General features: G+C 57.7%; 1 protein-coding gene across 10 annotated transcripts in view; it reads right to left on the minus strand.

The window, feature by feature from the left end:
• Window positions 1-217: 217 nt before the first annotated feature.
• Window positions 218-13,876, minus strand: part of ARHGAP8 (Rho GTPase activating protein 8) — a 58,259-nt gene continuing 44,600 nt past the window's right edge. For 5 of the 10 annotated variants that reach the window (XM_032345967.1, XM_032345961.1, XM_032345963.1 and 2 more), the window contains 5 exons: window positions 8,312-8,385; window positions 5,512-5,589; window positions 5,032-5,160; window positions 2,962-3,065; window positions 218-658 (listed from right to left, as the gene is read on the minus strand). In XM_032345967.1, the coding sequence (XP_032201858.1) occupies window positions 437-658; window positions 2,962-3,065; window positions 5,032-5,160; window positions 5,512-5,589; window positions 8,312-8,385 (607 nt within the window). In that variant the 3' untranslated portion in view covers window positions 218-436. Of the gene's footprint in view, window positions 659-2,961; window positions 3,066-3,225; window positions 3,496-5,027; window positions 5,161-5,511; window positions 5,590-8,311; window positions 8,386-13,876 lie in introns of those variants that run through there. The other 5 variants (XM_032345968.1, XR_004286563.1, XR_004286565.1 and 2 more) reach the window with 5 other exon arrangements.

Below are 13,876 nucleotides of genomic sequence, written 5' to 3' on the forward strand. Positions count from 1 at the left end.
CCTCGGCCTCGGATGTGACACCGGCTCTGGGCGCCAGCCAAGTCTCGAAAGCCATACGCACTTGTGCTGCCGCCTCTGTCTGCCCAGGAGCACGCCCCACTCAGCCTAGTAAGGGAACGCGGCACCTGCCGGGGCGCTGCGTCCCCAGAGCTGACCTCCCACCAGCCCGACACCCGCCGAACTATGCCGAAGGGCCAAGAGTCAGAACCTTGGCTGTTTGCTGGAAGGTTTGCTGTAAGTTTAATGGCAAGTTCACAAAGCACAAGGAGCGTGAGAGTGGGCGCAGGGACACACACACACACACACACACCTTTGATGTGGCATTTCTTGCCCTAGCAGAGTGTCCAGGCCACCGTCAGGGGCTGCGGAGGCATGGGGGGCAAGGTGGGGCCCCCGAGAGGGTCTGGCACTGCCTCTGGTGAAGGGTCCGCCCCGCTCACCTGCATTGGGTGCCGGTGCTGAGCTCCCCATGGGCCTCAGGTGCCTCAGGGGTGCTGAAGACCTTCTCGTAGTACTCGATCAGCAGTTCGGTGAACAGGTTCAGAGGCACGAGGGCGCTCAGGGAGGATGCCCCCTGAGACGGCCAGATTAAATTCAGCCCAAAGACGCATGCCAGGTTGGAGCTGTTCATTCTGTTAAAAATGCACTCCCGGGACACCTGGAGGAGGAGGACACACATGAGACCAGGCGAGTGACGGTGGGTTCTGTGCTAGGGCCTTGTGCAGCCAGCACCCTGCTCTGGGCCTCAGTCTCCCCGTCTGCAGAAGGAAGGGCTTGGGCTTGACGCTTGAGGGCCCCTCTGGCTCTGCCAATGACCTTCTTCTGGAATCTCCTCGGATCAGTCTTGTCTTCTACTCCAAAGGACCGGGAAGGTCCCCTCGGGGCGGCGGTGGGGGAGGGGGTGCCTCCAGGATGGTGGGTGCAAAAGCACGTGTTCGGTGTCACCCAGCCAGAGCACGTCTCCGATATCCACACTTTGGCCAGTGAGTCGGGCATAGTCAAGACAGACCAGCATGCAGGGGTCACTCGAGAACTGTGGGCGGTGTGGGGGCAAGAGCTTGCCTTACAGCACTTAGAACCCCAAAAAGCAGGATACGTCACCCATCTTACGGATGGAGAAACTGAGGCCCAGAAGGTGCAAGGGACTTGCTCAAAGTCATGCGGCCAGTAGGTGGCTGGGGAGGGGGGGCATCAGAGGGCATGGCCTGATCTCTTCCTTGCCTCCAGGGTCCTGGGGGTGTCCATGAATCAGAAGTAGGCAATGCAGAGCCTCGGGGGTCACAGGAGAACACAGAACTGGGGGGGTTGGGGAGAGCTGCACTGGGGTGGATGAGGGTGCCCAGACCGCCCAAGCCTCGTCTCTGGGAGACACACAGCCCCGAGCCCCTGCAGGTGTCCCCCGGGGGCCAAGGCTACGCAGCGCCAAGCCCCAGGGGACATATTAATGCCAGCAGCATGGCAGAGGACAGAATAATAAATCCATCTCTAGTTCATGAAAAAGTAGAAAAAAAGATGACGATCACTTAGTTTCTGGCTTCTGAGAAACAAGGTCAAGTGACAGAGAAGGAGAACACGGCGGCTTATTTTTTTATAGTGATCTCTACGCCCAACATGGGGCTCAAACTCATGACCCCAAGATCAAGAGCGGCCTGCCCTACCGAATGAGCCAGGCAGGAGTCCCCAAAGTTTATTTTTAAAACCAAGAGGTGGTCCAAAAAAAAAAAAAAAAAACCCAAAAAACAAAATAAAACAAAAAACCCAAAAAACCAAGAGGTGGTGTTTGATGAACTTCAACAGGTGACACTGGCCCTGCCCAGAGGTCCCCTCCCCTCCACTGGTCATCACATTCCCAGGCCACCTGCCAGGCAGCAGGGTTCCTGCACAAGCCCCAAAGACCCAGGCCGGCCCCCGCCGTGGTGTCACCATGTGGGTGGAAATGTGCCCCGCGGCTGAGAGCCCCACGGCCAAACTAGCCTCATTCACGCCGGCACCGCACGCGGCCTGCAAAGGGCCCGGAGGGATGCGTGTTCCAGGAAAGGTCGGATGACTGAGGGTCGTGGGTCTGGAAGCAAAGGGAGTGACCTCAGAGACTACCCCTCCCCGCCTGAGGCGCGGGAGCTCAGCCTGGACCCCGAGCCGGGACAAGTGCTTGCCTCACTGTTCATTTTCTCACCCCATGTAGGGGCTGAATGACAGCTCCAGCAAACAGACGTCTACCGGGAACCCGAGGGTGTGACTGACCTCAGTCGGAAACAGGGTCCCTGCAGAGGTAATCAAGGCTCTCAAGTGAGATCATCCTGGATTACCCCACGGGGCCCTACACGCAGTGACAAGCATTCTTGTAAGAGGAAGCAGGACATCTGTAGAGAGGGGACGAAGCCTTGTGGGGACAGGCAGGAGCGAGGCGGCCACAAGCCAAGGGACGTGTGAGCCACCAGATGCTGAAAGGGGCAGGAAGGACCTCGCCTCGAGCCCCCATGGGAACACGGCGCTGCACACCCCGCAATTCTGGCCTTTGGGCCTCCAGGACCGTGACAACACGTTTCCATTGTCTGTAGCCGCCCATCGGTGGCACCGCGTCACGGAAGCCCCAGGACACGCGCACCTTGTGACTCGCTCCTCCCTCAGGAACGGCCTGCTCTGTCCGCTCACTGTGCATCGGGCTCGGTGCCCTGGCCTGGGGACCCTGCTCCTCCCTCCAGACAGCCCGTGCGGGAGACGACGCGGGAGCAGGGGACCTCAGTCAAGAAGTTCCCATCAGTAAGCGAGGGCAGCGGGGGGCGGCAGGGGCGGGCAGAGAAGCAGAGCTGTTGCCTGGTCAGGCCTTGAGGTCCTGCGGGCCAGGGAGACCCAAGACCCTGCTCCGTGTGGGCACCGTGAGTGGGACAGGCCGCCTGGGCCAGGCACAGAGCTTGGGCCTCCCCCGTCCCCTGCCGCCGGGGCCCCGCTTTGCCCACTCACCTCGTGCAGGAAGCCCATGAGGTAGCTGAGGACAGCGCGGTTGTGTTCTGGAAGGCTCTGCAGGATCTGGCGGCAGCGGGTCACCCGCAGGCTGCTCTCCACACCTACAACGGAACGGGGCTCCTCCTGAGTCCTTCCCGAGGGGACAGCACGGACTCAGGGAGGACAGACTGTCCCGATGTCGGGCCTGGATGCCTCACTGACGTCCGGGCCACGAGGCTGTTCCCCGCAAAGCCCCCCTTCCGAGAGCTCCAGTCCCTTTACCCTGGAACTGCGGCTGTGACCTCCCAGAAAGCGCCGGAAGCCGAGTCACTCACTTCCTAGCAGGAACAGTCTAGCCCAGCGGTCCACGAACCACAGCCTGCGGGCCGCAGGGCCCCCGTTCGTCAGTACAGCTGGACGGACACGGAGCCACCCGCTCCGTGTGTCCGTCTGTGGGGCTTCTGCAGGACGGCGGAGCAGAGGACGGCAACGCGGATGGACCGCAGAGCCTGAAAGATGGTCTGGCCCTTGCCAGAAAGTTCGCCGAGCCTGCTGCAGACGGACATGACCTGTGACTCCCGCGGCTCGGGGCCCCATGCCCTCCGGGTCTGGGTGAGGCTGTCCCGGACTCAGACCCCCACTTTCCTCGGAACGAAACCCTCCACTGGGCTCCATAAGCTGCGAGTCAAAGCGGATCCACAGCGACTCCGCGGGTGCTCAGTGTGCTCCGCGGCAAACACACGTGTGCCTGTCCCGCTCCCCCAACACGCCCACCTCCTCCGGCCAAGCCTTGGGCAGGGCCACCGTGAACACCCTGTGCCTTCCAAACACAAACACTGCTGAAGGGCAGGGACTTCCCTACCCATGAATGTTCCTGTCGGCCTCTTCATAAAAGCTCTTCTTTTGTGAACTCAAGCCCTAGTGGGTTATGTCAACGGACAGTTCCCGTGAAGTTAATATTCCCAAGAAACCAGCGAGCTTGGAGGCTGCCCTCTTGGTGCCCGGATGTCAGCTTCCCAGCCTCAATGTCATCTTTCTACGAATTATGGTCCCAGAGTGGGTCCTGGTACCAGGTGACCTGCAGCTCACGACAGTCCCTTCGAGAAAGAGCCCTCGGGGGTGAGCAGGAGGGAGCCGCCTGCGGACTTCCCCAAAGCCCTTTTTGTGGGCCATGAGCCATGTCACGTGTTTTATGCACATTGAATCCTCAAAGCAGTCCCCTGTTCCATACCAGTGAGGAAAGTGGCCTCAGAGAGGTTAAGTGACATGCCCAGGGTCACAGAGCTACCACGTGTGGACGCCCAGACTTGGAGCCAGATCTGCCCGGCTCTGAGCCACTCCTCTTAACCTCCTCACTGCAGACCAGATGGCTGTCCCGGCTATGATTTTCCCGTGCCTTGGACACCGCAGGCCACCCAGAAAGCCCATTCCTCCCGGGCGCACCCCGGAAAGCCTTGTTTTCACACCCCTGCAAGGAGAGACCCATCCCACATGAGCAGGGCTTCTAGATGAAACAGAGGACACCCAGCGAACTTTGATTTCAGATAAACAGCAACTCTTACTTACACTATAAAAGCAATCATTGTTGACTGGAAATTCGAACTGAGGTGAGCGCCCTGTATTTTCTCATATCGCTAAATCTGGCCGGGAGGGGCCTCCCCTTCATTACAGAGCCTCGGCCTCTGCCCTATTGATTTGGGGGCTGGGGGTGGTGTGTTTACACTGTGAGCTTGTGTTATTTCCATCATAATTGTTAAAAATTTTCAGCAACTGCCCCAGCCCAGCCCTGCCCCCTGGTGCAAAAAGGCCAGAGGGCGTCAGCCACACCGCCAAGCCCTCCGCTCTGTCCTCTCCTGCCAGGGCCCCCTCTGCTCTCCTTCGGGGGAAACACCGACGCCCACCTTGAGACACGCTGCCTCTGTGGGGTTCTGCCCCCGCCTTGGGTCGATGACATGCCTGTCCCTGCAGCTAGCCTGGCTGTGGTGGCCTGGCCTGGCCGTGGACACCGTGGCCCACCGTGCCAGACTGCGAGCAAACCCTACCCCCCCAGACTGGCCCTCGACGGGCACCCCCAGGACAGGCACCTACTGGTGATCCCGAGAATCTGCTCATAGGCCCTGAAGGTCAGCAGCGGTTGGGGCAGCTCTCGCAGGAAGGTCTTCAGGATCACGGCGGGGACGTGGATGTCTCCATAGTCATCAAAGTTCACTGGCTTCCCTGGACAGAAAATGTCATATCTGGGTCCTGACGGGGTTGGGGATCCGGCTTCATGGGGGGCTCAGACGCAAATGCCTTTAAAACTCCTGTGGGGAAGAGCTTTCCTGGAGCCAGGCGTGTCCCTGCCCGGGGGGGGGGGGGGGGGGGGGGGGGGGGGGGGCTGTCATCTGTGGGCTGGGACGGCTGCGGCCCGCCCTCCTCTGCTCTCCAGAGGCCTGGGCTATTCTGGGGCTGAGGTGGGGCGGGGCAGCCACTCTACCCTGGGATTTGGGACCCTGCGGCCTTAGAGAGCGGTGCAGGCTGGTGCGGGGCTGGTGCTTACAGTGAGGGGTCTCTGGGCGCCAGACTCACCTTGATTGTAGAGCCGCTGAATCTCGCGGATGGTGTGGACGCTGGCCGATCTCCGGAACAGGCCCTCAGTGCGGAGTCCTACGGAAGGAAGACCTCCAGGCATCTCACAGGTCCCAGCACATCAGGTTTCTGGAACATTCCCTGACTTCTGCTCACACATCACCCTCCTGCGGCTGGCAGGGCATGCTCTCCAGCCGGGTTCATTCCCTCCCACCCCCACCATCCATCAGCCCCACCTTTATTCCTCAAGCTGCTTTACTCCCCAACCCCAACTGATGGTTACTTCTGCGGCCCCCAGGAAGGGAGACTCTCGTCAGACAGTCCTGGGGTCCAGCCCAGCTGTGTTCATCCAGCTGCATGACCTCAGAGAAAGCACACGGCCTCTCTGAGCTTGGCCGCCCTGTCTACAGAGTAAGGCCAAAAGCCCGGAGTCTGAGGGCCATAGAGAGGATCCACAGGACGAGGCCCGTGTCCAGAAGGCTCCACAGGTGCTGCCTCCCCATGTTCCCACTGCTGTGTCTACACGGCTGACCCATCTGGTGTGGTAGCCACTGGCTGCCCAGGGTGATGTAAATTTACATTTAAGTCGTAAAAATTAAATAAGATTAAAAATCCAGTGGCCCAGCATAGGAGGCATCTAGGAAGTGCTCGATCGGGCTATTGGCACCCGCAGCCAGAGGCTACCATGTGGGACCCGGCAAACAGAGGACGCGGCCAAGTCGTCCGGGATCGCACCGGGCTCCTCTCCCAGTCTCTTCTCCGTCCTGAAGCCGAGAGAGCTCGTCAGCATTCTACGTCCGACTCCGATCCGTCTCCATGGAGCCCGTCCCCATCTTCGCGGGTTAGTTTCCCACGGGCACCACGGACCTGCACAGTCCAGCCTCTCCTGCCCCGCTGCCTGCTCCACGCCCCCGCGCCAGCCTCCAGTCTGCAACACACTCCTTACTACTCCCGGCCTTTGCATGTGCCGTTCCCCCGTGTGAGTGGCTGGTCCCTCTTATCTCCTTCTGAGAGACTGCAGGAGGGGAAGTTCCGAGATGGCTTCCCATTCCTGGACCCTGTGCTACGGACACTTTCTTCCTGGTATTCATTCAAACACTAGTCCACGTGCTCCAGAGAAGGGACTCTGCAGAATTCAGGTCCAAGGCAGCGAGCTGACCCTAAAAAATGGAGATTATCTGGGGCGCCTGGGTGGCTCAGTGGGTTAAGCCTCTGCCTTCGGCTCAGGTCATGATCTCAGGATCCTGGGATCAAGCCCCGCATCAGGCTCTCTGCTTGGCAGGAAGCCTGCTTCCCCCTCTCTCTGCCTGCCTCTCTGCCTACTTGTGATCTCTGTCTGTCAAATAAATAAATAAAATCTTTTTTTAAAATGGAGAATATCTTGGGTGGGCCTGACCTAATCAGGCAAACTCTTAAAAAGGGACCAGATTTTTCCTGGCAACAGACAGGTCTGTTGGTGGAGGGGGAGGGCACAGGGGAAGGGGAAAGTGTGCACCTCTACAAGAAAAAGAACTGACAGCCCCAAGTAAATGGGCATGTCTGCATGAACTGAATTGGGCTTACAGCCTAACGAGCGTGGAAGTGGATTCTTCCCCAAGGCCTCCAGGAAGGAACGCAGCCTTGCCAATGCCTGGAGTTTCGCCCTGTGAAGCCCCAAGCAGACTGGCCCCCAAGCACCCTGACTTCTGACCTACGGAAACTTTAAGAATAAATTCATGCCGTTTGAAGCCACTAAGCTTATGGTCACTTGTCATGCAGCAGAGGAAGCTGGTCCAGTGACCCTCGGCCCAAGTGTCCAAGCTCAGGTCCCCTGATGTCCAGGACAGCTCAACCCCGCCCGTGGGAGCGCCTGGTCGTCACGAGTGTAGTGTTAATGGAGGAAAACGTCGCAGAGTCTCTTGGTTCCCACCACGAGCCCCCAGAAGAGGGGCTGGGTGTTGCAGCTACCATGGCAACCCCAGCACCTCCATCCGGGCTCGAAACAGGGAGGTGCCCAATGAGCACACGCTTAGTCATGTACTCACTCAGCAAACACATATGGAATTCCCACTCTGGGCTGGGTTTCTCGTTCGATTTCATACTAAAGGAACTGTTAGGCTCGAACCAAGGAGACACCCTCTCACGGTTTCTGACTTGTGATCATGAAGCACTATCTTCTGTGTGTTTCCGAAAGACGGAGCAGATGGGAAGTGCCCCCAAAGTGGAGACCATTCCAAACGACCACCACAGCGTCCTCCGGCCCGAGAGGGAACACGCAGTCCTGAGCCCACCCGGTCACAGAGCACCGGGGAGTCAACAGTAGCCCCCACGTCTCATCTGATGCAGCCTGCACCCCCCCACCCCCGGCACCTGCACCTGCCGGTCCACCCCCCGCCGGCAGCCTGCCTCACCCACAGAACCATTCTCACCGAAGGCACCTGCCCCACTGGGGAAGGCACCTGCAAAAAAGTTATCTGTCACGTCATAATTTATGGGGGGCTCTATGTGTATCATGTCATTTAGGCCCCACAGCAACCCCATGCTTCAGGTACTGTTACCAACCGCATTGGGCAGATGAGGAGTCAGAGGCCCAGAGAAGGTAAGTAACTGCCCAAGGTCACACAGCCAGTCCACAGTGGAGCCAGGATTCAGACCCGGACGGTCCACGTGCCTGAGCCCAGCCCGTCCTGGTCGGCCTCCCGGTGCGGCTTCCACCCCTCCAATTCCCCAGTCTGCAGGGTGTGCAGGACAGGAGTCGAGGCCCCCAGGGAGGTGCACCCAGAGGTCCTTGCGCCCCGGGCGGAAGCCAGCTCTCACTCACCTTTCTCTCTCAGGTACGTCACCGTGAACCTCAGCACAGGAGGGATGAGCTCCCCTTGATTTTTGTCCTTGAGGCTGAGGGGAAAGAAGAGGAAGTAAGTGCTTCCTGGGCCCGACAGGAGACTCTGGTCTTCTCCACGCCGCGGTGAAAACACAGGACTGAGGAGCCATGCAGGGGGAGATGCGGCCTCGGTGCTCAGAGAGTCAGTGTTCTGGGGCCGAGAGAGGCAGGGGTAGTAAAAAGGATAATGCGGCAGCCGAGGGCTCCACAGAGAGGATGCCTGTGACACAGGGGAAACCTGGGGGCTGGGGGGGGCTTCCCATGAGGGCAACTTCTGAGTAGGCTGTGAGGGATGGATAGGAGCCCGTGGGGGACCAAACAGGGAAGGGCGTTCCAGGCAGAGGGGAGTGCACAGGGCGGGCCCAAAGGCATGGGATTCGGCCATGAGGACAGACCCAGGAGACCCAGACCAGATTGTGACCCATCAAACACCACGTCAGACATGCCGGACATGCCGGACACGCCGGACGACACCCGGCCTCTTACTGCGCTCATCTGACAGAGATTCGCCACACAAGACAACTTGAAAACACAGGTAGAAACATAAAAGACTGGCCCTCCCAGACAGACAGACACACAGACACACAGACACATTCCACCCCAGGTGGCAGAGTTAGCATCTGAGGCCAGAGCCGCCCGCACCGAGCATTCCACTGCCCCCTTTCCTCCTGTGTCAAATGTTTTTCTCTCTCCTCATCTGCCGGACGTTCTCGCCCGGAAGGCAGCATCCTTGGGAGACTGTGTCAGACGGAGGGAAAGGGCTCCGAGGTCAGACACACCGGCTGGAGTCCTGCTCCGGCACAGTTTAGCTGAGAAGAGCAGGGGCGTTGCTCCTCTTAGAGAACACGTTGTCCAAAGGTCAGTTAGGTTCGCTCGGATGACTGCGGTGGTCGCGTCTTCTAGACGCTGGTTTCCCACCTACCGATCGTTCAGAGCAGGGTACGGATGTCTCCGCGTGGAGCCATGTCTGCTTCTTTCTTGGTTCTACTGGTTTTCCTTCGTGTATTTAAAAACTCGGTTACTAGCCCATGCACTTTTACATTGATGTCTTCTTTATTATTATGAAATGTCCCTCTTTGTCCCTGGGCTTATTTCTTGTTCTGAAACCCACTCTGCCTGATATTAATACAGTTCCTCCAACTTTCTTTAGGTTGGTGGTTGCACGGCTTAAGTTCTCCATCCTTTTACCTTTTAAAAAATAAAGTTTATTTAAGGGTACCTGCATGGCTCAGTTGGTTAAGCCTCTGCCTTCAGCTTGGGTCATGATCCCAGGGTCCTGGGATGAAGCCTCGAGTCAGGCTCCCTGCTGAGCCCCCAGGGAGACTGCTTCCCCCGCTCCCACTCTCCTGCTGTGGTCCCTCTCTCACTGGGTCACTCCCTGTCAAATAAACAAATCTTTTTTTTTTTAAGATTTTATTTATTTATTTGACAGACAGAGGTCACAAGTAGGCAGAGAGGCAGGCAGAGAGAGAGGAGGAAGCAGGCTCCCCACTGAGCAGAGAGCCCGATGCAGGGCTCGATCCCAGGACCCTGAGATCATGACCTGAGCCAAAGGCAGAGGCTCAACCCAGTGAACCACCCAGGTGCCCCTAAATAAAATCTTTTTAAAAAAAACAAGGCACCAATAGCATCCACAGGCCTCCGAGTGCCCCGCGCTCCGTGGGCAGCTGGTTTCCCGGTGTCTCTTTGCTGAAGCTCTATGTCCGGGACGAGAAGCAACAACCCAGCCGGCTGAGAGGCCCTGATGACAGCCGCTGCCTTTGTGAGTCCTGTCGTCATAGGAACGTGGGGGGACAACCCCCACCCACCCTTGTCCAAGGCTTGGCTTCCCATGTCCCTCTGGAGTAGAGTCCAGACAGTCCCCTCTGCGTCCCAGGGAGGGAGGAACACGGTGGAAGGATGAGCGGCTTCTTCCTCCTCCTGCTTCCTGTGGGAGCCACACAGAGCTCCGGCCCTGCCCTGAGGTGCGGGGCCCGAGGCCAATTTCTCAGCCTCCCCAGCCTCTGTCTACCCAGATGGAGAGCAGAGGTGCTGGCACCATTACCGCCCCTGCCGGGAGCAGCAGTCAATGCTGAGGTTTGTGGAAGGCTTGGTTACATTCTGAGTCAAATGTACTAACAATTCAAATCACTGGAATGCTAGGGCCTGAGTGGCCTCCCAGGCCAGATATGGGCGGCTCGTTTCACGGGAAGACACGGGCTGGGGACACTGCAGGGACCAGCCCAAGATCTCCCAACTTGACAGCCTGGGTCTGTTCATTCCAAAGTCTGTGCTAGTTAACATTTCGGGGAGGGGTCCCCCCCCCCGAGACCTGTAAAATAGGCCGGATGGACACTGGCGAGCGGCCCAAAGACCCCCTTGCCTAAGCTTAGCCCATATCTCCTCTTTCACAAGCGGGCTGTCAGGGCAGGGAGGGGCCCGGGGTCCCAGAAGGGGAGGGGTCCGCTCGCAGTCGTGGGGCACCCCCGCCCAGACATGCCTCCTCGCCTGGGCATTCAGGGTGCACGGACTCCAGCCGGGCGGCTCGTGGTGAGCAGCAGAGAGGGTCCCGGCGGTCCGTTATTCCTCTCGACGGCACAGAAACCCCCGCTGAGAGTTTCTCCTCCATCCCTGTCCCCAGCTGCTGGCTTGGAGAGGGGCCCACTCAGCCCACTGAGTCAGGGCAGAGAATGACCTCTGCCCAAGGGGTTCTGGATAAAAGGTGCTTCCTGGCCAGGTGAGGGGGGAGTGCCCAGGCCAGCAGAACCCTGTCCTACCATGACCCGCCCTGTGCATCCCCAGGTGTGCAGGCCGCAGCCAGTCTCCGCAAGGGGGCACGGAGCATTAAACCCACACCCTGAACTCAAGTTCCGAGGCACACGCCAGGCGCAGGGGCTCTCGGGGGCACAGTGCTGTTCCGGGCCCGCAGCCCCCAGAGGGCACCAGGGATTCTCGTGCATAATTCTCGCGTGTAGCCCCTCCCCTTGGGGGACGTGCCTCGAGTTATTCAGAGCATGTTTGTTCCCTGGTTTTGCATGCAAGGAACACAGAAAGGAAGAGAGACTGCAGCATTGTAGAAAGAGCACGGACAGGGAGGCACAGCCGGCCGGCCTCGTCGGGACCCCGGCTCTCCCACCCGTCCGAGACGGTCCCGCATCTCTCATCCCCTCCTAGCTCCGAGAGCAGGACGGTGGCCGCAGCTCAGCTCACGTCGCTGACCTGGGGAGGTCTCGCCGCAGAGGGGGCCGGGAGGTGCCGGGCACCGGCAGAAGTGGGGAACGCAGGCGGACACCCCAGGAACCACAGCGTGCGGAGGACCAATGTGCACCAGCACGCCCACCCACCACCGGGACTGCGGGCTTCGTCCCTGGGCCGCACTGGGACAGAAGACAAAGCAGACTCAGAGAGGGAAATTACGTTATCTGAAGCCAGAGAGCTGAGGGTTCAAATCAAAATTCGCTTCCGGAGTCCTGTACCCAGAAAGACCACAGCTTCACACTGTGGGTTGGGGGGTCTGGTGGGGTTAACCCACCTCGGCACAGCTGGCCCCTTAGGGAGGTGAAGGAAGAACTGGAAAGTTTGCCCCCAAAACTCTAATGGGGTGGGGTGTCCAGCAAGTCAGGCTAGTTCTCATGTGACTGAGAACCAGAGCCTGAGGGACGCCTGTTCCCCTCCGCACAGGCCATTCCCAAAGAGTGGCAGCTTCTGTCTTCTGGAGAGCCCGCGGCGCAGGAGACCAAAGACGAGTGAACCCAGGCACGCAGCGAAAGAGAAGGGAAAGCCGGACGCCCATCACCTGTTTCCTCGTGAAAGCAGGCCCTGGCTCAGCCAAAACCTCCCGCTCTGGGAGAGACGCAGCTGGAAGAGACACGCGGTCCTGCTTTCAGGGGACCTCTGAATCTGTCACCCCAGGTCCCATTCCTGCAGATACGAGAGGAGGCGGAGAGGTGGGGGTAGGGGGAGCACCTGCCCTTCTCCCATGACTCTGAAGATCCCTCAACCCCCGTGAAGGAAAGATTCGCTCTGATCCGACACAAACTTTTGCAAAAATCAGAAGGGCCATGAAGCTAAGTCAAAGACACCACAATGGAAGGTGGCCGCAGGCCCGTGTTTCTGAGGAATACAGGCACCAAGTCACCCACAAAATACCAGCAAAGCAATCGAGCTACATGTGAAAAGATGATCTACCACAAACATCCTAGAATACAAGATTGATTATTATGGTTTATTCCTAGAATACAAGATTGGTTCAACACAAAAACCAATCGATGTCATCACTATATTAGCAAAGGACAAAAGCAGGGGCGCCTGGGTGACTCCATGGGTTGGGCCTCTGCCTTTAGCTCAGGTCATGATCTCAGGGTCCTGGGATCGAGCCCCGCATCCGGCTCTCTGCTCAGCCGGGAGCCTGCTTCCCCCCCACCCTGCCCGCTGCTCTGCCTGCTTGTGATCTCTGTCTGTCAAATAAATACATAAAATCTTTTAAAAACAAAAACAAAGGACAAAAGCTATGTGATCCCAATAAAGGCAAAAAAGGCATACAACGCAATCTCACATCTCTTCTTGGAAAAAAGAAAAACAAGACCCGACCACTCAGCAAGCTAGGGATGGAAGGGCTTCTCCTCCAACGGCAGACGGTGTCTATGAAAACCCTCAGCTAAGATCACATTGAATGGGGAAAAATCATAGCCACTTCCCGGTAAGAACAGGAAAAGACAAGGATGTGCGTGCTCTACCCAGTGGAGGGTCTGGTCAGTGCGATCGGGCAAGCAGAGGAAATAAAAGGCATCTGGAAAGCCTATTTCTATTTGCAGATGACATGATCTCGGATATAGCAAATACTCAGAAAATTCACAAAACATCTATTAGAACTAAAAACTGATGTTGGGCAGCAGGATAGAAGGTCAGGGTACGAAAATCAACTACATCTACTCGTTAGCAGTGAACAATCCAAAAAAAGGGAACACAAAAAATCTCATTTACAACCGCATCACAAAGAACAAAATACTTACATAAATTTAACAAAAACAGGTGCGAAATACAGAGACGGGGAGCCATAAAACCTCACTGAAAGAAAAGGAGAAGATCCACCTGTGAGGAAAGACTTCTCGTGGTTCACCAACTGGAAAGTGTGGTTTGGGGAAGACGGCCGTGCTCCCCGAAGGGATCCGCAGAGACAGCACGATCTCCGCCGAAATCCCGGCTGCCTTTATACGAAACTGACAAGCTGATTCTGAAGTTAATTTGGAAATGCAAGAGTCCCCAAAGAGCCAAAACCATGCCGAAAAAGAAGAACAAAGTTGGGAGACTCACATTCCCGACTTCAGAACTTAGTACCAAGCGACAGTACTAAAGACAGTGTGGAACCAACATGGGCCGATGGACGAGAATCAAGCGTCCGGAAATAAACCCTCACACTCATGGGCAATCGTTGACAAGGGAGCCAAGGCAATTCGGTAGCAGAGAGAATGGTCATTTCAACAAGTGGTCCTAAGTCTGTGTGGAGTCATCAGGGAAGGCTTCCTG

This window comes from Mustela erminea, chromosome 6 (assembly GCF_009829155.1).
Source record: "Mustela erminea isolate mMusErm1 chromosome 6, mMusErm1.Pri, whole genome shotgun sequence".
NCBI classification, from domain to species: Eukaryota; Metazoa; Chordata; class Mammalia; order Carnivora; family Mustelidae; genus Mustela; species Mustela erminea.